Source organism: Cheilinus undulatus, linkage group 16 (assembly GCF_018320785.1).
Source record: "Cheilinus undulatus linkage group 16, ASM1832078v1, whole genome shotgun sequence".
NCBI lineage: Eukaryota > Metazoa > Chordata > Actinopteri > Labriformes > Labridae > Cheilinus > Cheilinus undulatus.
The window spans coordinates 8,060,243-8,084,808 of NC_054880.1; the positions used below are offsets into that span (position 1 = coordinate 8,060,243).

The window sequence follows — 24,566 nt, forward strand, 5'->3', positions numbered from 1 at the left end:
TGCAGATACATCCATCAAGGGTCTAGCCGGTCTTTCCGCCTCAACAACTCCAAAGAGATAAAAATCCTTTTGGTCCATCACTCATCATCCTCCCAGAAACACCGGCAGGGCTGTTGACCACGGCGTGTTAGCCAGCCTAGCTAGGTCAGCTTACCCTACTGTCAGACATGACAACACCGCTGCGAACTTTGGTCTCCTAAACATCCGCTCTCTCATGAGCAAGAGACAACTCATCCAAGATCTCCTCACCGACCATAAGTTTGACTTTCTCTGACTAAAACATGGCAACAACCCAGTGATTTTTCCCATCTCAATGACTTAACTCCACTGTTTTTTTTTTTTTTTTGTACATTTGTCCCCAGTGCTTCAGGTCACATGGGAGGTCTTGCGATAATTTACCATGAGAATTTAAAAGTCCTGCCGGCGTCTGTGCCTGCATTCAGCTCCTTGGAATGTTTTATCTGAAAACTGTCTGGATCCATTCCCACCATCATCGCTACAGTTTACCACCCCCCTAGGCCACACAACGATCTTTTAAATGAATTTGCTGCTCTCCTTACCCATCTATCCACTCTCTCACCTGATGTATTACTACTGGGAGACTTCAATATACACAGTGACAATAAGAGACTTCCCCTCACCAGCCACTTTTCATCATGCCTCAACAGTTTCAGATTCTGTCAATTCTCTGATTTTCCCACAACCGTCCCGGTTGATAGTCCTGTGGGGGACGAGGGGGCCTTTTTGCTCTCACACACCTGGGATGCTGTCCTGAAGAGGTCAGACTGCAGATGGCGCTGTCGTCCTGCCCCTACTGGTAGGAAGACAGCGCCAAAACCTGTATAAATCAGCTGACGAGACACGTCACAGCAACATCACATGACCACCCTGAGGAGGACTGCAAGTGAGCAGTCGAAACTGTCAGGCAAAAAAAAAAAAAAGAAAACACTCTGGTCTGTAAAAAGAATTAATAGAATAAGTTACTAGTGGACCAAATGAATCTCATTGGACTATAGCTCACAAATCTCTCAGATAACCTAAGTTATCTAAGTTTACCTAAGTTTATTAGGTAAACTTAGATAACTTAGGTTATCTGGTTCAGAACTCATGCTCATATCATCACCAAAACTCCCTCATTTCACCGCATCAACCCCGTCCTACAGCAGCTCCACTGGCTCCTGGTTAAAATCAGAATAGAATTCAAAATCCTTCTGTATGCATTCTAGGCCACCCACAATCTCACCCTCCCTTATCTGTCTGATCTCTCCGTCTGATAGCCACCTCCTCCCGCTCCCTCAGATCCTCCTCCATCCACCACACTGTGCCTCCCGCCCGCCTCAGCACCATGGACAGCAGAGCTTTCAGCCGCTTTGCTCCCCAACTCTGAAACTCACTCCCACCAGACAACTGGGACATTGACTCTCTTCCTCTTTTCAAATCCAGACTTAAAGCCCACCTGTTCAGGTTAGCTTTTTTATTGCAGTTATTTTGTCCCATTTTATACTGTACAAAGCTTTTATGTCTTGTTTTATTGTAAATGTTTTTGTTAAATCTTTGGTGTTCTTGAGTGCTTAGAAAGGCACTTACATATAAAATGTATTTACATATAAAATGTATGCACACAAATGAGCCTGTGTACAGTTTCGAGCAACAATACGTTTTTACATGTACAAGAACAAAACCTGTGCAAAAACTTACAACTATGTAGCACTGTTTACAACAAGAACAAATGATTTGAATATGGCCCAAACAAACGCATAACTACTTCGTTACTGTTTTAGTATATACAGCTCTGTGGGTATTGATAGCATGGTTGTAAAAAGTGTAAAGAGTGCTAGAATGATGACTACACATGATATGAAGAATGCATTATGTAAGGGTCGAGGCACTTTTAGATGAGATAAGATCCTTCCATTTATTTTATTAGTGCAAAATGTGCATAAATGCGAGGGGGCCTTCTTACAGTGTTTGAGTGACAGTGAAAATATTCATTACTTCAACATCTGAGTCCAGCACTGTCTACAAGAGAAGATGAGTGAATATTTATAATAATATGATATAATTTATAAATAATAATATTTGGTGTTATTTCTAGTTTCACTTACGTGGTAATACTCACATTGAAAGTGTTTGGGAAGGTCAGGGCTTGTTAGAAAATCTACAGAGGGTGATTGAAGGAACATTCTGTGTCACATTCATGATGGGCTATCAGAACTACAACTGACATAGTGCACATGTGCTATGTTATTTGTCTTGTGCAGTCTACCGCTGCCTTAGATCATGAATGGTGGATTTTCAAGTAAAATGGATGCCAAGGCTGCTCAGGAGACGCACAGAAACAACTTCTGCACTAAGACAAGCTTTCGGTGCCTTTGATCTTGTTTTAAAAAGAAATGTAAGCCAGTTCCGATTAAACTGGCGCTTTTCTACAGCTACATCCGAGCTAATGGCTACCGCAGCGGCATCCCCTGGATACACCGGAAACCCCCACTGTAACAGTTGCAAACCCATGACAGAGTGGGAGAAGAGTGAAAACATCTCTTCTGTCATGGAAAGCTTTCAGTGTTGTCCAGTTCTGACAAAACTGCCTGTCTAATTCTGAGCTAATCATTCCACTAGCAGCCATTGTATACAACCACTCACAAGAACTAACCCTTTCCCCCATAACTAGCACACACTCATGCCCAAAAAGATCTGCAGAAGAGTGAAAACACCTTTCCCAACATGAAAAGCTTTTAGGGTTGTTTTTATCCTTTATCTTATACAGAAAAATGGTCCAGTTCTAGTAGTTCTAGTACGATTTTGGAAAATAATCTAATTGTGATTTTTTTCCCAATATTGCAATTTTGATTTGATATGCGATTATTCCGTACCTGTCTTTTATTCCTAAACAAGGGCTGAACAATTCTTTAAAAGTGTCTAGTTCTGATGATTTTGACTGGTATTGCAAATTGGATATGAGTTATTGCATTGAAGGGTTTTTGTCATTCTTTTATTTTATAAGAGTACAAAAATGAAGAAGGTTGGATTTTTGGAAGACTTTTCTAAATAAATGGCGCCTGAATGGTTGCATGATACATCATGCATAACATCTCTGCCAAAAAAAGAAAAAAGTTTAAAACTGGTATTTTGACACAAATTTCAGGTCAAAGAAATATTGCACCTTTTGCAATTTGAAAATTGCAGCTGGCCATATTACGTTTTAATTTTTGATTAATTGCCAAGCCCTAGTGCATCTCTGTGTGATATGGCTCTGAAAGTAGAGCAGGTCACTCAGTCAGTCAGTCAGTCAGTCAAACACAGACAGACCTATTTGTAGGGCCGACCTGAACGGTCAGCCAGAAGGGGACTACACCCATGGTGCTATAGCAACCTGGGGAGCACTCATGGGTGCAGACTGTCAGACTGTCAGATGTTGTGAGAAGCAGATCTCACGTAAAATATTTTCAGTCAACATTTGGCAAACCCACCTCTCACGACTAGCTGCATCAAGTAGGAATATAGATCCTTCATCCCAAGAAATATTGACATTGTTTACAAAAATAAATTTATAGGTGGTGCAAGCGATGCAGAGCTCGGTGTTTACGTGCGTCACCCATGCACTGCCGCTGAGTGCGGGTATGGGGCCTGAGATAAAAACAGTCTTTCCTGTGTCCTTTAAAACTTGAAAAAGCGAGTTTAAATTCATTGTAATTTCTTCTGTGCAGGTGGTGTCATCAGTTCCAGCATGAAGCACAATCCTGCTCACAGAGGGGGGTAGTGAGGGGAGAATTTTCAGGAGTTCTTCCTGGATCCTGGGGATGGTGGCTCCGGAGAAACCTTTAATGATGGCTTTCGAAAGATGGATCTTCTCTATTATTGAATCTCCGATGATTAAGGTGTTATCGAGGATGAGAAGGGGAGTAGATGACGGAGGCTCGGTCCGTGATGATGCCTGCGTCATCCCTGTTGAGGTGAGTAGAAAGGATGGAGGGAAGACATGAATCAAACAGTTCCAAGACTGGGAGCCAATCCCAAGACTAGTGTTGAGAAATACAAACTGTCTATGGGTACCTGCTCAGCCTACTGAGCTAACTAGCAATAGCTCAACTTAAACAATTTGTTTAGCTCATCAGGCATACTTACATTGGTAACTTTATAAGAAAAATGGCCAATAGCATTTTAAAAAGTGAGGGTTTCACTTTTTAAATGAGCTACAATTTTGTTAAGGCAACAATAAATTAAACTTTTATGCAATTTTTGATGTCCTTGCTAACCCCCATGAGCCCCCTGTGTACTAGGCCCTAGAAAGCTTTCCCTTTTTTGTCCCCTGTGGGGAGCCTTACTTTACATACATGAAGTCGTGTACCTCCGCACAGGCCTGCCCACAGAATTGGCCAGGCTCCTGAAAAACCCAGAGAATGGGCCCTTAACAGTTTTATTGATGATATCAGTGCATGTGTGTGTGAGACCATCAGCACTGGTGCTAGCATCATGGCTAACAGTTTCTTTATTTTGGAGCTGAAAAGTGTGTCAGGCTATTATTGGGTACTGATGTTCATGCTGCTTTTAGACCCCTTTTCATCACTGTCTCTGCCAGTTTTCCCCTTTTAATCATTTTTACAACCAACATTTGCCTCTTTGAACCTGTTTTTTATACTTTCTAACCCATTTTCACTGCTGTAAACACTGATTATTGGCCAGTCTCCGCACTGGAACCCATTTTTGCCACTTTTTGTGTTTTTTAGGACATTTTTTGCTGCTGTTATCCCATCTTTGTCTTTCTTAACCCATTGTTGCCTTAATTATTCCACTTTTAACCCATTTACATCCAAATTCAACCACTTAAACCTCTAGTTGCTACTTTTTAACCCCTTCACTACTTTGCACAATTCCTTTAGCCTTTCTTTGCCCCCTTAACTCAATTTTGTCACTTCTGACTTCCTGAGACCATTATTTGTGTCTGTAATCCCATTTTTTGTCTATTTTTTGCAGCTTTTTAAACCCCTTTTCACTGTCTTTTTCCTACTGATTATAATCCCTTTTTTTGCTTTTTAAGCCCATGTTCTTTACACTTTAATCCATTTTTCATAGTTTTTGTTACTATAATGCTACTTTCAATCAATTTAGCCTCTTTTTAACCGCTTTTATGCCAATTTTTACCCCTTTTTTGCTTTTCTTGGCCATTTTTGCCACACTTCCCTGTTTTAACCCATTGTTTCCTCTTAAACAACTTAATGCCAGTTTTACTCTATTTCTACTAATTTTAACCCATTTTCACTATCTTTAATGCTAAATTTTGGCATTTCTTTGCCATGTTTTACAATTCTTAGACCATTTTTTGCTGCTGTTGTCCTATATTTATCTATTTTAACCCCTTTTTGCCATTTATTTTTGTCAATTTTCTACCCCTTTTTGCTTTTTTAGTCTATTTTTGAAACATTTTCCCACTTTTGGCCCTTTTTAAGCCTCTTACAACCAAATTTTGTCACTTTTGATCTGTTTTGTGACTTTTTAACCCCTTTTCACTACTTTAAATTATGATTTTTGGTGTTATTCTGCCACAATTTTAAACTTAAAACATTTTTTTTTATTTTATAGGATAGGACAGGGGATAGAGTTGGAAACAGGGGAGAGAGCGGGGAGAGACATGCAGGAAATAGTGCCATGGGCCGGGTTTGAACCCGGGTCGCCTGCGTATGTGGCATGCGCCTTAACCACTCGACTACCGGCGCGCCAACTTAGAGCATTTTTTGCTGCCTTATCCCATTTTTGCCTTTCTTTGACCATTTTTGCTGCTGTTATGCTTTTTTTTTTCTTTTTTTGCTGAAAAACACTCCAATACTGGAGTTTCTATGTCTAAAAACCCCCTCTGTTTTAGCCCTGCTCAGAACAAGCTGTTTCTATGAAAACAGATCCATGTTTAGGTTTGTTATATGATAGGTCACTTTGTTATAAACCCCCAGGTCAAATAAAACATCTCTAAGTTTATAAATTTAAACTTCAAAATCATGAAGGCAGTAAAATCTGCTCCAGGATGGTGTGAGTGTGTCTATTAAATGAGCTGAAGCCACGCCCATTCAGAAGAAATATGATCCTCTCAAATAAAAAAAAAAAAATCTACAATCTGAATTGAGTAAAGCACTCACACCATTAGCCTGCCTCTTGACCATTTGTTGACCTTAGAAGGAGAGACAAAGTCTGTTTTCTGTCCCAAATCTCTGTTATGATTCTTTAAATGATCCCTAGGCCACTGTGGTCCAACATTTCTAGAGTGTTAAGACACAGATTTTGGGATTCACTTTACAGGGTCTTTAAACTTTCAAAGTCGATGAATCAGCCAGATTTCATGGCTGTAATCATCAGACAGATCCACCCTGCAAGACTTCAATAAGAAACACTTGTTCTTGGTCATCACCAGATTAATCAGTACCATGAGGAGAGAGAGGCAGTGGCTACAAGTGTGTTTTATCTGAAGCAACTCTATGCATGTAAGCATGGCGAGGATGCAGTTAGCAACTGTTTTAGACCTGAAAAAACATTTTTTTATTACAGATGAGCGAAGAACCTCACTTAAATACATACACACACACACACACATATATATATATATATATATATATATATATATTATTGAGTAATGCAAGAAAGAACATGACAAGTGAGGGACAATATATTTGCAATTAAAACAATACATACAGTGGAAATAATACAAGACAAAGACAAGCAGGAACTCATAATGATGTGATGCTTTAAATTTGAGGGTGTGAAAGGCTATGTACGTGTGAACATGTGTGTATGTTTGTGTGTATGTATGTGTGTATGTATGTAGGGGTGTGTGTGGGGGTGTGTATGTATGTGTGTATGTATGTATGTATGTATGTATGTACGTATGTACGTGTGTGTGGGGGGGGTATATGTATGTGTGTGTATGTATGTTTGTGTGTAGGGGTGTGGGTGGATGTGTTTCAGTGTGTGTAAACATTTTTGCACTATAACAAAGTTTACCTATGAGAATAACACATGAAACACAGAAAAAATGGTATGGTAAATGATTGTCATCAGAGTAGAGGACGGGTTGGGGGAGGGGGAGCTGTTTGTAGGGGTGAGCAGAGGGCTGTGTGTGTGTCTAGCTAATGAAGTAAAGAGAGAGTACAGGAGAACATGAGGGGGGTTAGAAGAGCCAGGGGGTTTTGTCCTTATCACGGTATAACTGTCCATCAATGTAAAGTTTGTCAAAGGAGATGACGGCCTTTTTCCCTTGCTGTATCATGTGTTTGCGGATGGGATGAAGTTGTTTACGGCGGAACATGATTTCTTTTGGAAACTGGTCGTTGAGTCCATAGTCTGTTCCTTTGAGCTGTCTGCCTTGTTGTTGTACCTGCTGTTTCTGTTTGAAATTATCGAATTTTGCAACAATTGGACGTGGACGGTTGTTGTTGGCATTTTTCTGACCCATACGGTGAACACGGTGGAATGTGATGTTTTTGACGGTGTCGGGGGAGAGTTTGAGCTGGAGAATCATGAAGTCCTTAACAGTTTTTTCCGGGTCGTCTGTGGGGTGTTCTGGAATGCCGGTGAAAACAAGATTATCCCGCATGCTGCGTGCCTGGAGGTCTAGAATGGCTTCTTTCATGCTTTTATTGTCGGCGGTGATGGAGTTGAGCTGGGTGGTGAGGGTATTGACTGACTTTTCGAGTGATTTGTTTTCGGTGGTGAGAGTGTCTATTTGTTTCCGACTGTATTCAAGGCTCTGGCGGAGTGACTGGAATTCGCGGTGCAGTACTTCAATGAGGGCGGTTCTATTGTCGTGTCCGGTGAGTTTTTGTTCTATGGATAGTAGAATGTCGCTTACCTCGGAGCAGCAGGGGTTTGGAGGTGAATCTGAGCTGGAGAGTGGAAATGGCCAAGATCGTTCCTTTTCATTACCTGAGGTGGAGGTGGAAGTGGAGGTGTAGTTGGGTAAGTTTTCATCCATTTTGCAAAGTCTGTAAAAGCACTCGTCAATGTAATCCTCAAGGAGCTCCAGGTCAATATTCAGGTTTTGTGAGAGGGAATGTACGGTAGGGACGGAGAGAGAAAAAAAAAAAGAAAAGATTTGAGTTCAAGGAGAAAGTTTGAGTCGCGTCGAGCAGCCGGTTGCCGCCATCTTTGGTCTCGTACTGTCTTGTGAGACTTGGAATCACAGCAGCATGAGCGCCCTCACAGCCTCATATCTACTTAACACGTTAATGTTTCTCTTTTAGCACAATATTAGGTTTATGCTGACATCTGATATATTGATATTTACAAAGTAATTTTAGCCAATACTGATATCAATATTTAAATGTAGTTCAGATTCAACCCTCCTGTTGTCCTTGGGTCAAATGACCACTGTGTTTAAAAGCAGTGAAAAATCTTCTAAATTGTATTTTTTCAACCTGAAATGTACTGTTCTTAGATTGACTCCTACATTAGAAAGTGAAGCGCTGCCTTTAATCATATTTCCATGTACGCTATGAAATATATGCATGTAGAATAGTTGATTTGGGGTGGAAGGTTACAGTATGATCACAGATTAATTCAGTTATTTGGAACACATAATTTCCAGTAGTTGAGTTCAAGACTGTGAAATTTTATATCAGAAGCTGCTAAGAAGGACGTGTTCCTCACCCTTTTTCTTTTTTCTCCAGATGAGAAATCCGAAGAGGCAGACTAGCAGGAGAACAGCAGCAAATCCAGGAGACACATACAACCAGTAGTCGAAACCTGCAACTAAAGAAAAAAGTTTTCTTCAAACACTGAGTTTATCGACAGCATTATAACCTATCTATAACCTTGCAAAGCAGATGGATATGCCCGTTTCCATTTTTCGAAGTGGTGAATCCATCTTGCAAAGCTCCTGTCTGAAAGTGACAGGACCAATTAGTGGTAGTGGGGCAGTACATTCAGGCGCGGCGGAGTCGTGACATAAGCAAGCAGCAACAAGAGGCCAGTGCAATTATGGCGTAATGCTGCTAAAGCGCCAGTTTTATCAGAACTTGATGACATTTCTTTGTTTAAAGAAGAACAGAGAACAGCAGTGAATTGTTTTCTTTTGAAAGACGACAAAAGTCGAGTACTGACATGTCTATAGTTGCCATGGTTTGCGATATGTAGTTCTCTATGGAATTTACTCTTCACTAGGGGCGCAGCTCAGTATCAGCTATGTCACGTAATTTGTTGCTCTGATTGGCCTGTAAAGATATGACAGACAGAATCCAATCACCCTCCAAGTTTTTTTTTTTTCTTTTTCAAATCTCCTGCCCTTTCCTAAACGCTGTCTATGGAAGGTTTACCTGATGAATGTGCGAAACAAATCCATCTGGCGTGTCAGATTAACCATCACACCATGCTGCATGATTCTAAATACAGGTACTTGAAATCTTGTTTAAATTTACTTTAATTTTATTGGTTATGAGCATTCAAGGTATAAACAGCACTGTTAGTTATACTTGATCAAAAAAATGGGCCGTAAATGACTTCAGTTGTTTTTGATCACAACCGAGCTACCCATTTGTGAGCACATCTAGAGCTGATGACGGAGTGTTTTGAGCCCTCCTCGATATCTCTACACTGTCTGATCTGATTTACTTTAGTTGATTTAAAGCAAAATCAAACTGTAGACAGACATCTCTGCACTATCTCTCTCTCTCTGTCTTTTTGTGATTAGTAGACAGTAATTCACACTTATCGTCAAAAGGATTCAGAGGACTTTCCCGCATGTACATTAAAGAACAGCATTGATTTGTGGGTCTCTAGAGAGCAGAAAATGAACACAATCATATTTTTGGATTGGGCGGTGAGAACAGCATTCTTTACTAGCACCAGTTAATAAACTAGAAAAGCACTCAGATAGCGCAGACCTCTGCCATTAGCCCTTCCTCCCAATAGTAAAGAATCCTTTACTATTGGATCCAGACGGTGATCCGGATCACTCCCAAAATCTAATCAGTTCTTCCTTACGCCATTTCTGACATTTCCTGAAAATTTCTTCAAAATCCGTCCAAGAGTTTTTGAGTTATGTTGCTAACAAACTAACAAACAAACCCTCCCAATCACAAAACCTCCTTGGAGGAGGTAATTAAAGATGGACTGTCATTGGCTAAATGATTCAAACATCTCAAGCATTTTATCTTTTAAAAAATCTATATATTTATTTGTCTATCAGAAGGGGAAAGGGTCAAGCTTTAGTTATTATTAGGTGCAGAAAAAGTTGTAATCCTGGATCTGCACCTGGTCCTTTCTGATTCAACTCATCAGTGTGGGAAGCCGCACCCAACTATCGGACCGTAGTATGAGCAGAAAAAATCAGGACATTGGACTTGTGTCATAAATGTTTAAGTCGTGCTGTGAGTGCTGTCGTTAGACTATTGCTGTAACAGAGTAATAGACAGCTGGAGCAGTGGCGGAATAAAACATCACGCTTGGAGGTTGGGCTGGCTTGCAGGGCCATCTGAGCGCGACACGGCCAAACAGGTGATGGAAAGCAAATCATCACGGGTTGGCTTGGCGCGGCAAAAAGGCGTATTGGAAAAGCCCCAGTAGTGGCATTAGCCTTCAGTGATTTCTGTGAAAGTTTCCCCCATGGTTCTTACGAGCTCAGAGAGATCTGAGGCATAGTGGCTGTAGATGGGATCGTTTAATTCACGTAGTTTAATGAGTTTTGCAGAGAAATGGGCCGAGAAAATACTTTGGCTAGCCTGTATGTTGTGTTGAAAACGTACAAAGCAGTTTGTTTGTAACTAATAAAGAAATAGTTCGAGCTGGCACAAATCGTGTATTTCATGTTGTAGAAACTTGATTTTTGATATGGGACCTAATGGGGATTGCTTTGTCTTTTTTAGAGCCAGCCTCAAATGGACACCTCTCTGTTTGAGTAGTTGAGTAGACTGAAGATAAATCTAACACTAGTCTTACTATTGGTATCAGTATTAGTGAGCGATGGTTTGTCCAGTCTGCTGATGATGTCCTCCTCTACTCCAGAGAGCTGAAACACACAGTCATACTTCTTCCAGTCTTTAGGTTTCACTGATGAAATGTTCAGGTCAGCACTCATCTGGAAGGTGTGATCATTGTTTGGGAGGATCTCTCCGTGCTCCATGCCCTTATAAATCTCCTCTCCATCTTTCCTCCAGAACATCACAGCTCTGTCAGGGTAGAAACCTGTGGCAAAGCAGCTGACTGGAGAGGAGGGAGACTTCTGGAGGAGAGACACTGAGGGAAGCACTGAAGGAGGGAAACAGAACAATTATTATATTGTAAATTTTCTATCATTTTCTTTTGAATCGTCTTGAGAGACAAAAAATCATCAGTGCATTGTGTCATCTAATTTACCTGTTCGCTGGATAAGCTTTCTCACATAGGGCACATACTTTTTCAGTTGAATGGGGCAGTCATTGATGTAGAAGCGTTTTATGTATTCTAATCGATGATTGTAAGTATCCCATACGAGTTTGGTAGACAGCGCCTCAGGTTTTAAAGCCCTCCATGTCAGCTGTTGTGGGTCCAGTGCCATGAAGTCCTCTCCATCATAACCATACGTCATAAAACTGGCAGTCTCTTCATTCTCCTCATCCCACTCACAGCCACCCCTCATCTGTAAAATGTGCACACCTGAGAGACAGAAGGACCAGAAATAAAGTTACATTTCAACAATGTATGCTGTTAACATTATGCCCTTTATTTATCAAAGTGGTGGAGAAACCAACAAAGGAAACATCTTCTAAAATTAGATATTTTTAATTAAAGGGAATCGGAAACACTGCAAGTGGAAAGATATCTCTGTCATCAGGCAAATCCATGTTGAAAAGCTAAAAAACCATTTGTGCCAAACCAAAGACTGTTCAAGCCAAACAGCATCATCGAAAAGAGAAAAGGTGGTATCTCTGGACGGGGTTAAGTTGTGCTCAAAGCAGTGGCTTCCTCCAGTGTGGTGATTCTCTTGGATGTAGCTTTAACGTAGCATCAGTTTTACTTGAACCAGACCATGTTTCTGTACAACATAAGGCATAAAATCAACACTAAAAGCTTTTAAGAAGAGGTTTTTGCTCTTCTCCCAGTCTGCTTCTCCATGAGTCTGAGATCGTTACAGGTGGGGTTTGCCAGTGTGTCTATTGGCTGCTGCCTAGACAGCTGTTAGCTCGGATATAGCATAACTTGTGCTAGTGCTAACAATGATAGCTGGACTTTTGACATGCTTATACAAACACATGAAGTTGCTTTTCCATTATGTTGAAGAATGCCAGTTGAGTCATCAGGTCAGTTTAGTGTGCTGGCCTTAATTGTGTCACTTTATGTGCAGTCTGAGTGATCAGATATTAACCCCCTCTAAGTATCTTGCGACCCCCAAGGGGGATCCTGACCCCACGTTGAGCACCATTGATCTACATACAGTGCTAAACAAATTTATTAGACCAGCTGGCATTTGGCAAATAACAAACTGAAACAACTAAATAGTCCTTTTTCACACAAAATAACCAACAAACTTCTTATTATGCTTGGCCTCCTTTGGCCTTGGTAACAGCTTGTATTCTTGCTGCCATTGTTTTTATGGACTTTTCCACAGTCTCTTTTGTTTTTGAGTTCCAAATAGTTTCTAGTTGTTCCCACAGACTTGCTTTGGATGAAACTTTTGTGCCATCAATCTTTGAATCTACTAAATCCCAAATTTGTTCAAGAGGATTCAAATCCGGACTTTGACGTGGCCAGTCCATCTGTTATGGTCAAATAGTCTCTGCACAGCTTTGAAGTATGCTTGGGCTCATTGTCTTGTTGGTATATGAACCCACGACCAGTCAGATTCAGTCCAGAAGGGATTCCATGAAGCACTAAGATGTTGTGGTAGACGTTCTTGTTCATGATACCGTCCATTTTCATTCATTTGCCCACGCCGTATCCACGAATGGAACCCCATACCATAATGGAATCTCCTGTTTCACTGCTGGTGCAGTGCATCTGGCATCAAAACGTTCTCCAGCTTTTCTGCGGACATAAACACGACCATGCTGACCCAAGAGTCCAAACTTTGACTCGTCCGTCCAGAGTACCTTCTTCCAGTCATCATCAGTCCAGTGTTTGTGCTCCCTGGCAAATCTGAGGTCTTTCTGGATGTTTGCAGGCCTCAATAATGGCTTCTTAGCAGCTGTTCTTCCCTTTAAGCCTTGTTCCGTTGTTTTTTTTGTAAATCAGTAAATTTGAAAATTCATGGCATGTCAGTTAGAGAAATTCTTCATATTGGTGTATTAACCATTGCAGAAACATAAAAAATGATTTTGGTAATTACCAATGCCGTTAATTTAGGGCAGCTGTGGCATAAACCTTACTTTGGGTGGTTGTCTAATAAATTTGTTAAGCACTGTACATGTGCAGGCTTACACACAAACACACAGCCACAAAACACACTCAATCACTCAGCAGTGATGTTAATGCAGGGTGTAAACAGGGTCACAGACATTTGCTGGTGAAACAGGTTAGGAGGGCGGGGGAAGTGTTGAGGCAGGATGATGGGGGGGATCAGAAGGATAAAGGATGTGTCAAAAAAGAGAGTATTTGTTTTGGTCTGTAAATCTAGAGAAATTAAAACAAAAATGAAAACCTTTTAAAGATTATAAACATAAAGTACCTTCACTTTGATTTAAGTGCTGCCTGATGTCGCCCATGAGAGATCTGAAGTCATACTGATTCTTCAAACACTCCCTTGAATACCACTGCAGGTGATCTGGGTTGTCTCTCATGAATTCTGTCATCCAGTCATCTGTCTTCACTGTCTTCCTGTTGCTGTCCCAGTATGAGAGCTGAACTCCATCAACCATCAGAGCACCAACAAACTCTGGAAATTCCCAGAGTCCATTGGAGGAGGTGAAAAGATATTCCAGGGAGTGTTTCACTGTAAGAAAAAGACACTTTCAGCTCGAATATTTCTCTTTTACTTTCTATGGAGGTTTCTTCAAGTGTAACAACAAAATGTAATAACCATATCATTTATCGATTACATGTATTTACTCTCAGAAGGCCTAGTTATGTAACACAAATGTGAGGCCTCCTTCAGTTCATGTTGAGTTGGCCCATATTTCATGGAGTCTTTGACAGACTCGTGTATCACCTTCTATTGTTAAGAATAGTTTGGATAAATCCAGATTTTAAAAACGGCTTTTTCCCAAGAACCGTTGTAACTTAACAAATTATTTAGCTTCACAAAATGAAATAACAGCCTGCAGGTTTTAACTACAAGACGTTTTACAGTAACAGAGAGTGTTTCAACACAGTCTTACCTGTAGATGCAACATGACAAAAAATAAGCAACAGAAAAACAGTCCTCATAGTGTTTCCATTTGTAGACCCTGGGCTTCAGAGCTGCAGTCACTGTCTGACTGGTGCCCCTAGCTCTAAAAGCTGTGTCTAGAGGCCAGGTACTCTCTATCACCTGTCATAGTATAATCAATTTTGGTTCAAAGGTTGTGGCTGAGATTAACTGCCATCAAGTTGTAGTGATCAAATAACCATAGAGAGCAGCTTTCCAAAATACACCGTACAATCTTTAGCATAAATACAAAAGCCCATTATTAATACAAATAGAAAACAAAAACTACTGCAGATAATTGTCTTCTAGCAGCAAAGACATCAGAGCTAAGTAGACCCTGGGCTTCAGAGCTGCAGTCCCTGTCTGACTCGTGTTCCTCGCTCTAAAAGGTGTGTCTACAGGACAGGTACTCACTATAAACTTTAATAGTGTTATCAACGTTCCAAAGGTTGTGGCGGATATGTACTGCCATCAAAAAAGGTCATAAAATAACACAGAAAGCAGCGTTATAAAATAGATCGGGCAATCTTTGGTTCATGAATATAACAGTTAACACAAACAGAGCAGAGAAACTACTGCTGAAAGTTGACCTCTAGCTGTAAGAGCTTTTACTAAAATATCCACTAAACACTGTACAGAGCAAGAATTCTGATTTAAAGCCAGATGTGTGATTTCCAGATGATTCCAACATGAATTTGACTAGAATGATTCACTGGGAAGTCAGGCTAACTTTCGGGGCATCTTTTATTGTATACAGAAAGGTTTGACAATCAACCATGATCAGCTGCTCCTGACTGGTCAGATGGATTTCTGTCATGTTTGATATATTGATCACACAACTGCAGAGCAGAGCCACGAGCAGATTCCCCAACTTTAGGGGCATTTTTCCTTGTAAACTGAAGGACAGTGCCTCGGATCACCATGACAACAGCAGGCATGCCTGTATGATGTGCATTCCCCTGCTATCATGACAGATAAACAGAATAGAAATACCTTGTTGTCATTGAAATCACCTCACAATAAAGAGTTGATCTAAACTTCACTCTCTTTGTCCATAGCATCGGCTTTGTCTCAGTAGTAAAAGATGTTTAGATAACAAAAAAAAAAAAAAAAAAAATGCAGTGTCTCCAAGCATTCAAATTCACTTCACTTTACTTGAAGTCTGATGAACCTGACTGTCTTTGGTTATGTTTGCTGACTTCATTCACTGACTGATATTTCCAAAATAACTCACTTGAATAACGGTCACCTGATGTTTTCAACAGATCAGAGAAAATGTTTCAGGATTTATTAAACTGAATTTATTGAAGGATAACAGAGCACATTAATAAACATAGAAACACATTTAATTGTTATCTTTGATGCAGATGCCAACAACAACAAACTGAAGACAGCACAGAAATGATCAAAGATTTAGTTTCAATCAAAACAGACATATATGTCACAATTTACAGACCCACTCTTATTACCCAGTGACCTCATTACTGCACATGAATTAGATAAAAAGAACTTTCAAAATAAAGCTCAGCTCAGTCTGAGTGAAGGAAATTGTATTAAAAACACAAAACAACAACAGTAATAATAACAGTAAACATGATGAAGACAGACATTTAAACAATAAACTGAAAATACCTTTCATAATATTTTCTTTATTTATGCTACGTAAAACAGTAAAATTCTTTTCTTTTTCAGACAGCTTATTTGTTTTCATAAATCTCTCTTCCTTTAAGAGCAGTGTTTTTATCATTGACCTGCTGCTGTCTAGAACAATAACACACCTGTTTAATCTGAGGAGGAAATGAACAGGTGAAAATAAGACTGACCTCTAATAGAGGAACTTTGATCCACAGATGTTGACGCCCTCCAGGGGAAATACTTTACAATAATGTGAGCTCTTTTGGTCTGCCAACAGAGGCTCAAAGACTAACAATAAAAGTTATTAAGAAAACATTTTTTGCAGTCATGGGGGTTGTCATCTAAAATCTACAATTAAAGTAACCTCATGTCTAACATGCTGCAGCTTCAGTCAGCTTTAATAAGTTGGTGCTTCTCGCTGACTTTTTGCTGTCGTCTCAGATCACTCCAGCTCCTGAACTTGACTTTTCTTTTATTCTGTAGAAACTTTCATAAAATAGTAATGGTTGTACTTAGATGTTATTTATAAAATGACTGTCTAAGACATCTCGATAGTTTTATTGACTCCTCACAGGCTGGAGTCCAGCACCATCTCTGGATTATTCTGTTCCCCTGTGAAGACAAGAAGCCAATAAAGGGGCATTTCACTCATACTGGTATCAACATTCAGCTCAGAGATACACTCCCCTCCAAAAGTATTTTAACACTGAGGCCAGTTCCTTTATTTTTGCTGGGTTTGACATCAAAAGATGAATGTGAGACAAGAGATCAACATTTCAGCTTTTATTCTGGTTCCAATACTTTTGCTCACCTAAAAATTTGGTGTTCTGTTACAAATGATGCTATCTTCTAAGTCAGGGGTTCTCAACATTTGGGTCGTGACCCCACTGGGGTCACAAGACACCGAGAGGGGTTTCATTATGTCTTTAAAAAACTTTGAATATTTTTTAAGTTACTGTTGCAACTTTACCCCAATTTTGCCAAATTTCAACCCATTTTCATCAACTTTCCCAACAATTTTAACACTTTTAGCACTTAAAACACATTTTTTGGTCAATTTTTAATCCTTTCCACCTCTGTTTTCTGCCTGTTGTTGTCACTTCTAAACCAAACCTTGCCACTCTCCGCCTATTGTTGGCTCTGTTGACCCTTTATTGCCACTGTTAACGCCTCTTTACCACTTTTTACATCACATTTCATAATTTGATATGCCCATTTTGACCAGTTTCTGCCATAGCTGACCTTTTTTTTTTCCAGTTAATCAATTTTTCATTCCATTTTACCAAATGTCCATCTATTTTTGCCAGTTTAACACCATTTCAGTCACTTTCTAATCCCTTTTACCAGTTAATATGCCTGTTTTTACCACTTTAACCCATTTTTTCCATTTTTTGGTTATTTTTTGCCACTTTTATTATTGTTGGCACGTCCATTGCTGCTACTTTTAAAATCCAATTTCAACACCTTTTCCACCATTTTTTGCCATTATTAACCCATTTAGTTATTTCAACGTATTTTAATCCTGTTTTTACATTTTTAAGAGGGCTACTTACAACACAAATGAATTAAAAAGATATTAGTTTCGTTGATAAGAGTGGTAATTACTCAGGTTAAACATAAGATACCACAGCTTAACTTTACAATGGACCATGACTTTACTGACCCGTAGTTTGGCTGGGCCCCAGAAAGCTCGTCCATTTTACCCCCTAATGGTCTAAACATGACTATTCTTGAATGTACATGGCTGTGGTCAGCCACCTTCAGGCGCAGTGGGGGTTCGTGGTCTCTGGCACCTTTATTTTGGGGGTCCCAGGCTGAAAAGGTTGAGAACCACTGTTCTAAGTTGTCTATCAGATTTAGATGTAAACTCCTGGAAATCAAAGCTGAAATGTTGATCTCTTGTCTCATATTCATCTTTTGATGTCAGACCCAAAAGTTTTCAGTCTACAGCAAAAATAAAGGATTCAGCCTCAATATTCAACACTTTTGGAGAGGAGTGTAGGCACAGGTCCATTTGTCTTTTAATGAATAACAATCAGCATTATTTATTTGTTCTATTAATTTTCACAAGCAGAAACGATGCATGAATGAAATGATTATTTTCAACACTGCTGAAGAAAACTTTGATTAATTTAGAAGAGAAAAAAACAAGATAAAGCTTTTTTATTAGATTAACACAGTGTTTGTGTAACTGTCATGTTAGACATCCAGACTTGATATTAAACATAATTTTATTTATGTTGAACAGCCTTGATCCCTGAAATAAAAATGAGAAATCCCAAAAAGATTTATGACAGGAGGACAAAAATAAGGACTGAGAGCCTCATGATCTCTAATCAACTTATCTAACAGAAAACATAATCACTGTGGCAGATTTTTGTCTTTGAACCAGAAGCTGCTAGAAAGGATGTGTTCCTTACCATTTTTCTTTTTTCTCCACATGATGAATCCAGCGATGGAGACTGACAGGAGCAGCAGTCCTGGAACAACACCACTAACAACAGGAACCCAAGGAGGAGAACCTGGAACTAAAACAAAGGTTTCTCAAACACTGTGAGTTTATTCACTATTATTATCTTTACCTGAGTTTCTGTTAGGCAGTATTTGTCAGTTTTTAGTGAGTTTCACAGGCAGAAATCTTGTAGATAAAAATTTACAGTCAAAATGTCCAGCTGAAAAATATGCCAATGACCAGATCAGTAGTGAATAATTACATGTTGGGTTGCCTTTAAGATACAGTGCTTAACAAATTTATTAGACCACCTGTCATATTTGTCTCAGAGACCATCCAGCATCATGAAGTGCTTTAATGTGGACTCTTCATTTTCAGTGAGCTCTCCACGTTTTACCATTTTGAACAGGAATGAGGGATTTCAAACTAAATTCACCCAAATCTGAGCCGGCTCACTGGGCTTCTCTGAGAAGTCAGAAAGGAATCAAGCATAACATTCAACCACTAAAACTCATTTTTCTGTTCAGGAATGCAAGTAAATAACTATAATTTGACAAATTAATCAAGAAATTTTAATGTGCTTTATTATTTTTTCTTTTTTTTTTTTTTGTAAATCAGTAAATTTGAAAATTCATGGATAACAATAATAATTCTATTTTAGCATCAAAAATATCATTTGGGTTAAAGAGCTTCTACATATTGGTGTATTAACCATTGCAGAAACATAAGAAACGATTCTGGTAATCACCAATCCTGTTAATGTAGGGCAGCTGTGGCATAAACCTTACTTTGGTTAGGGTTCGAGTGGTCTAATAAATTTGTTAAGCACTGTATATTGTCAAAAATCCTTTATTAAAAACTCAAAAGTAGTTTTTCTACAACCCACCCTCCCAGCCTTGCTCAGTTGTTTATCTACTTAAAACATCACATGGCTACATTACGTGCTGAATATTCATTAGATCAATGGCGATAACATCAAACAAAGCCCATCTCTGACAGACTTTAGAAACTAGAAAAGCACTCAGAAAGTGCAGACCTCTGCCATCAGTCCTATCTCCCAATAGTGAAGAATCCTTTAAAAAATGTCTGGATCTGTCCCCATGTGCCCCCCACCACGGCATTCGCCGATTACTCCCTTCCCAGTGGGGTGGAAACACAGTGAGGCAAAGCATTGGCTTTGCTACAGGTGGACTGTCATGGCAGAGGCATTGCCAAAATGGCACAGCCAAAATGATGCTAGGATTAAAGTTACTCATGTCTGCCATCTCCTGGTGTAAAGTGGTAACAGCGCAGAGCTCCTATCTCCCAGTAGTACAGAATCCTTAAAATAATTCCTGGATCCAAACAGTGATCCAGATCACTCCCAAAATCTAATCAGTTCTTCCTTATGCCATTTCTGACATTTCCTGAAAATTTCATCAAAATCCGTCCACAACTGTTTGAGTTATGTTGCTAACAAACAAACGAACGGACCTGATCACATAACCTCCTTGGCAGAGGTAATTATGGAGGAAATTTTTGCCAGGACACTCTTGACAAAGAGATTTTTATTCCCAGTGAGGATTTCCTGGTTAAATAAAGGTTAAAGATAATTGACGGTATGGGAGGATTTTGAATTAGTCATGGCTACAGGTAATAAAGAAACAAAGGGAACAGCAGATACCTGAGCAACATAAGCACCGATGCAGAGACAAGGACAAGTACATTTGTGGTGGACTTGGATGTGTGGGTGAATCTACCTTTGACCAGTTCTGCAGTGTGGGAAGATCCACCACTGAGAGGAGGACTGGACTGAACTATCCACAGTGGAAGCTTTTGCCTTTCTTCAGGACTACTCCAGATAAACAAAGATGTTTGGATTTACTGTTTTAGTGGAGGTTACAGTTGAGATCATCAGTACCTGAGAACTGATATGGGACAACTGACAGAAAGACTAAATTTTCATTTGTATTGTGGAGTTTTAACGTGGTATCTACTTAGCACTGGCTAGTCATTTGCTGGGACAATTTGTTGATTTCCTGTTGTCTTTTGATTTTGGAGCCAGTCTCAGGTGGGCAGAGGAACTGCAGTTATTCTGCGTTAACTTTACTTTTCCACACCAGAGGTGGTCACTTCTTAATATGAGAAAGGATACACTGAGTCAGTGGTTTAGCCCTGACTGCCTTCATCAGTAATGACCAGAACTAACTGTAACACCAGTCTTACCATAAGGGATCACTGATTTGTCCAGTCTGGTAACGATGTCCTCCATCACTCCAGAGAGCTGAAACACACACTCGTACTTCTCCCAGTCCTCAAGTTTCACTGATGAAATGTTCAGGTCAACACTCATCTGGAAGGTGTCATCATTGTTTGGGAGGATCTCTCTGTGGTCCACACCCTCATGAAGCTCCTCTCCATCTTTCCTCCAGAACATCACAGCTCTGTCAGGGTAGAAACCTGAGGCGAAGCAGCTGACTGGAGAGGAGGGAGACTTCTGGAGGAGAGATATCGATGGAAGCACTGAAAGAGGGAAACAGAAACACAATGTTCTAAATTTTCATGTTCATTTTCTTTTGAATCTTTCTTGAGAAAGATAAAACCCATCAGTGCATTTATTTACCTTTTTGCTGCAGATACTTTCTCCCATTGGCCACCGTCTGCTTCAGCCAAAAGGGGCAGTACTGGTTGAAGAAGGTATTTAAGTATTGTAAATTACCTTTGTCAGATTGCCCTCTGAATTTGGAAGTCAGTGCCTCAGGATTTAGAACAGTCCATGTCAGTGTCTGTGGGTTGAATGATACTAAGTCCTTTCCATCATAACCCACCCTGCAAAAACTTCCAGTCTCTCCAGTCTCTTCATCCCACTCACAGCCACTAACTGACTGCAAAATGTGCACACCTGAGAGACAGAAGAACCAGAGAGGAGGCATTCAAGAACAGTTGACTATTAACAATTATCATTATCTTTTTCTTGCATGCCTAAGCTAAACTATAAATTTGACAACAGGTTTTGATTGTCACAGTATTAATTTTTATTCCTCAAAATTGCAAGTTTAAATAATATACAAAGAAAACCGAAGTGTCAAACAATACAGCATACATCTTCAAACAAAAATAACCTTTAAACAAATGATTTTTAAATAAAATGTTCAAATATAGACAGTATCAGCATTAAAATATATGAACCAGGTGGTGCAAAGAGACTCCTTGGAGGGCAAATAGAAAATCATTTCAAACAGCAAATGAATATCAACTAGGTAATGTAAAATGGTCCAATGCAGATAACAATTTGTAGTGAAAAAAAAATATATATATAAAAAAATCAATAAGAGTACTAAGAAAGTTAAATAAAGTGCGATGAGCACAAAAGGCTTAATAAGTGCAAGATAAGACAAAGGAGAGCTGTGACTGCTGAGTGGTCATCAGGGTGACTCTGTGACTGTTGAGTGGTCATCAGAGTGACTCTGTGACTGTTGAGTGGTCATCAGGGTGACTCTGTGACTGTTGAATGGTCATCAGAGTGACTCTGTGACTGTTGAATGGTCATCAGAGTGACTCTGTGACTGTTGAGTGGTCATCAGGGTGACTCTGTGACTGTTGAGTGGTCATCAGAGTGACTCTGTGACTGTTGAGTGGTCATCAGAGTGATTCTGTGACTGTTGAATGGTCACCAGAGTAACTCTGTGACTGTTGAATGGTCATCAGAGTCACTCTGTGACTGTTGAGTGGTCATCAGAGTCACTCTGTGACTGTTGAATGGTCATCAGAGTCACTCTGTGACTGTTGAGTGGTCATCAGAGTCACTCTGTGACTGTTGAATGGTCATCAGAGTCACTCTGTGACTGTTGAGTGGTCATCAGAGTGATTCTGTGACTGTTTAATGGTCATCAGAGTCACTCTGTGACTGTTGAATGGTCATCAGAGTAACTCTGTGACTGTTGAGTGGTCATCAGAGTGACTCCCTTACTTTTCAGTTATCAAGAAGAGCTATTGGATATCAGAGAATTAGAAAGCACAGATATGCAAGCCCTCATCTAATATCACTTATGACTAAACACCACACCTGATGAAATTAAGATAATATCCTACAGCTTCAGCAAAATGAAATAATTAATGTGACTGAGATACCCTTGTACTTCAATATACAGATTTTGCCTCCCAGTATGCACAATAAGGTGCACTTTTTTGACAAAGGAATAAAATTAATAGAGGGTGGAGTTGTTGTAGATTTGTGAAATTCTGTGAGCAGATGCGTCTTGTGAGGACGTATAAAAATAGGGGGGACCATGTCTCTCCAACGGCATATCTATAATTTTTAATACATTTTGTAATTTTCGGATCTGCCTAAAGGTGTAGTTTGCATTCTGAGCTATCAGATATTAAGTTGGCAACAGTTTGCTTTCAGGGACATTCAAAACCTGCATTCAGGAAAACACTTGATGGCCAAATACTTGGCAGGGATGTTTATTTAAGGTGTAAACAGGGTCATAGATGGATACAGTACCTTCACTTTGGTTGAACACTTTCATGACGTCCACAGTGACAGAGCTGAAAACATTCTGATGAATCAAACACACCACTGAATACGAACTCCAGTACTCTGGGTAGTTGTCTGTGAATTCTCTTGTCCATTCATGAAATTTTAGTATCTTTGTCTTGCTGTCACAGGTCGCAAACTCAACTCCATCAACCACAGCTGCAGCCACAAACTCTGGAAAATCTGGAAGTCCATGAGATGCCGTGATGAAAAATTCCACGGAGTGTCCCACTGTAAGAAAAAGATGCTTTTAGCTTGAAAGTTTCTCTTGTGCTTACTGTGAATGTTTGCTTATGTGTAAGCGGCAAAAATGTAAAAATATAACAACACAAACATGCGGCCTCCCTCTGCCTGCTTGAGTTGACCTGTATTTCTATATTTATCTTTAAATCTTTAGAGTAAATGAAAAGTCAGCCCCTATTCTGACTTTAATCTCAGAGTTCTGATGTTAATCTCAGAAATCCAGCTAATATCTCAGAATTCTGACTTTTTTCTAAACCTGACTTTAATATCAGAATTCTGACATTAATCGTAGCATTCTGACATTTTAGTCAGGATTCTGAATTTTGCCAAAGAATTCTGATGTTAATTTTATAAATTAGATTGTGATCTTCACTTTTACAGTAAACTTTAAGGAAACAGAGCACAGGATCAGTGAGTTCAAAAAGTAAAATCAGAAAAGACAGTTTCACTGAACACATCATTACTTTCCTTTTACATTCTACAAGCTTCACTGGACACTAGTGTAAACTCATCACTTCATAACACTTAAATACAATTATATCAGTAAATAATAAATACATTTAGAAATTTAGTCATGAGATTACCAAGGTGTGATGTATTGTTTTACCTGTAGATGAAACACGACAGAAAAGGAGCAGGACAGAGAACGTCTTCATGTTCTCATGAGTCACCTCAGGTCTGAAGAGCTGCAGTGAATTGATTCAACAAGTTCCCTCTGGCTTTATATAGAATGTAATGGGATATGTCTATTCCTCACAACTTCCTCATACTGATACATTAATACTTTCCAGAGGTTTAACCCCTTAACACCAGTCACATATTTGATACATACTTTTATGATACCTCTATCTAATAAATATACTTAAAAACATCCTCAAAAAAAAAACAACTTCTGAATACAATCTGATAAATGATAAAAATGCCATCAAGTGGATTATCACTTACCAAAAACACCTAATAAATGAAATGAGATACTAAAAATATATTTGTTAAATTCTATGGAAATTTGGATTTTAAAAAATTTCAGTAGAAAGTTAATTGAACATTTCAGTCCCAAAAAATAAAAAATTTCTGGCTCTTATTTGTGTTTTCAGGCTCTAAGGGGTTGAACAATAAGTTTCAGTGATAAAAAAAGCACCTACATCAATAATTCCTAAAAACATGAGTCACAAACAGGTGTGATAATCTTCTTCCATTTCTGTTCTTTCATTCTGTCATTTGAGCGCTGTATTGTTGTTTTTAAAAGTATTTACAGAAGACTTAAAGAATCTCGAACACAAAATTGAATTAAAAAAAGATAAAGTGTCAAAAGTCTTCTTCTTCTCAGCTATCCATCTGATCTCCTGATCATGTGGTATTGTGAAGTTAAGTTCCCGAATACTTGGGACAGGGGGAAGAAAAGACTGGGAAGGTTGTGG

General features: G+C 39.3%; 2 protein-coding genes across 2 annotated transcripts; both read right to left on the bottom strand.

Annotated features, from left to right (window-relative positions):
* Nucleotides 1-2,928: 2,928 nt before the first annotated feature.
* LOC121523978 (major histocompatibility complex class I-related gene protein-like) lies at nucleotides 2,929-14,421 on the bottom strand. The gene is made up of 6 exons (XM_041809111.1): nucleotides 14,271-14,421; nucleotides 13,622-13,885; nucleotides 11,335-11,613; nucleotides 10,918-11,226; nucleotides 8,632-8,733; nucleotides 2,929-3,945 (listed from the first exon to the last, which is right to left on the bottom strand). Exons 1-6 carry the CDS (start codon nucleotides 14,317-14,319, stop codon nucleotides 3,401-3,403), a joined length of 1,548 nt encoding a protein of 515 aa, XP_041665045.1. The 5' UTR covers nucleotides 14,320-14,421; the 3' UTR covers nucleotides 2,929-3,400.
* A 1,164-nt stretch (nucleotides 14,422-15,585) lies between these two features.
* LOC121523961 (major histocompatibility complex class I-related gene protein-like) lies at nucleotides 15,586-23,862 on the bottom strand. Its single transcript, XM_041809070.1, has 6 exons — nucleotides 23,756-23,862; nucleotides 22,873-23,136; nucleotides 20,989-21,267; nucleotides 20,592-20,888; nucleotides 18,355-18,462; nucleotides 15,586-16,546 (listed from the first exon to the last, which is right to left on the bottom strand). The coding sequence occupies exons 1-6, from the start codon at nucleotides 23,802-23,804 to the stop codon at nucleotides 16,503-16,505; spliced, it is 1,041 nt and encodes a 346-aa protein (XP_041665004.1). The 5' UTR covers nucleotides 23,805-23,862; the 3' UTR covers nucleotides 15,586-16,502.
* Nucleotides 23,863-24,566: the final 704 nt, after the last annotated feature.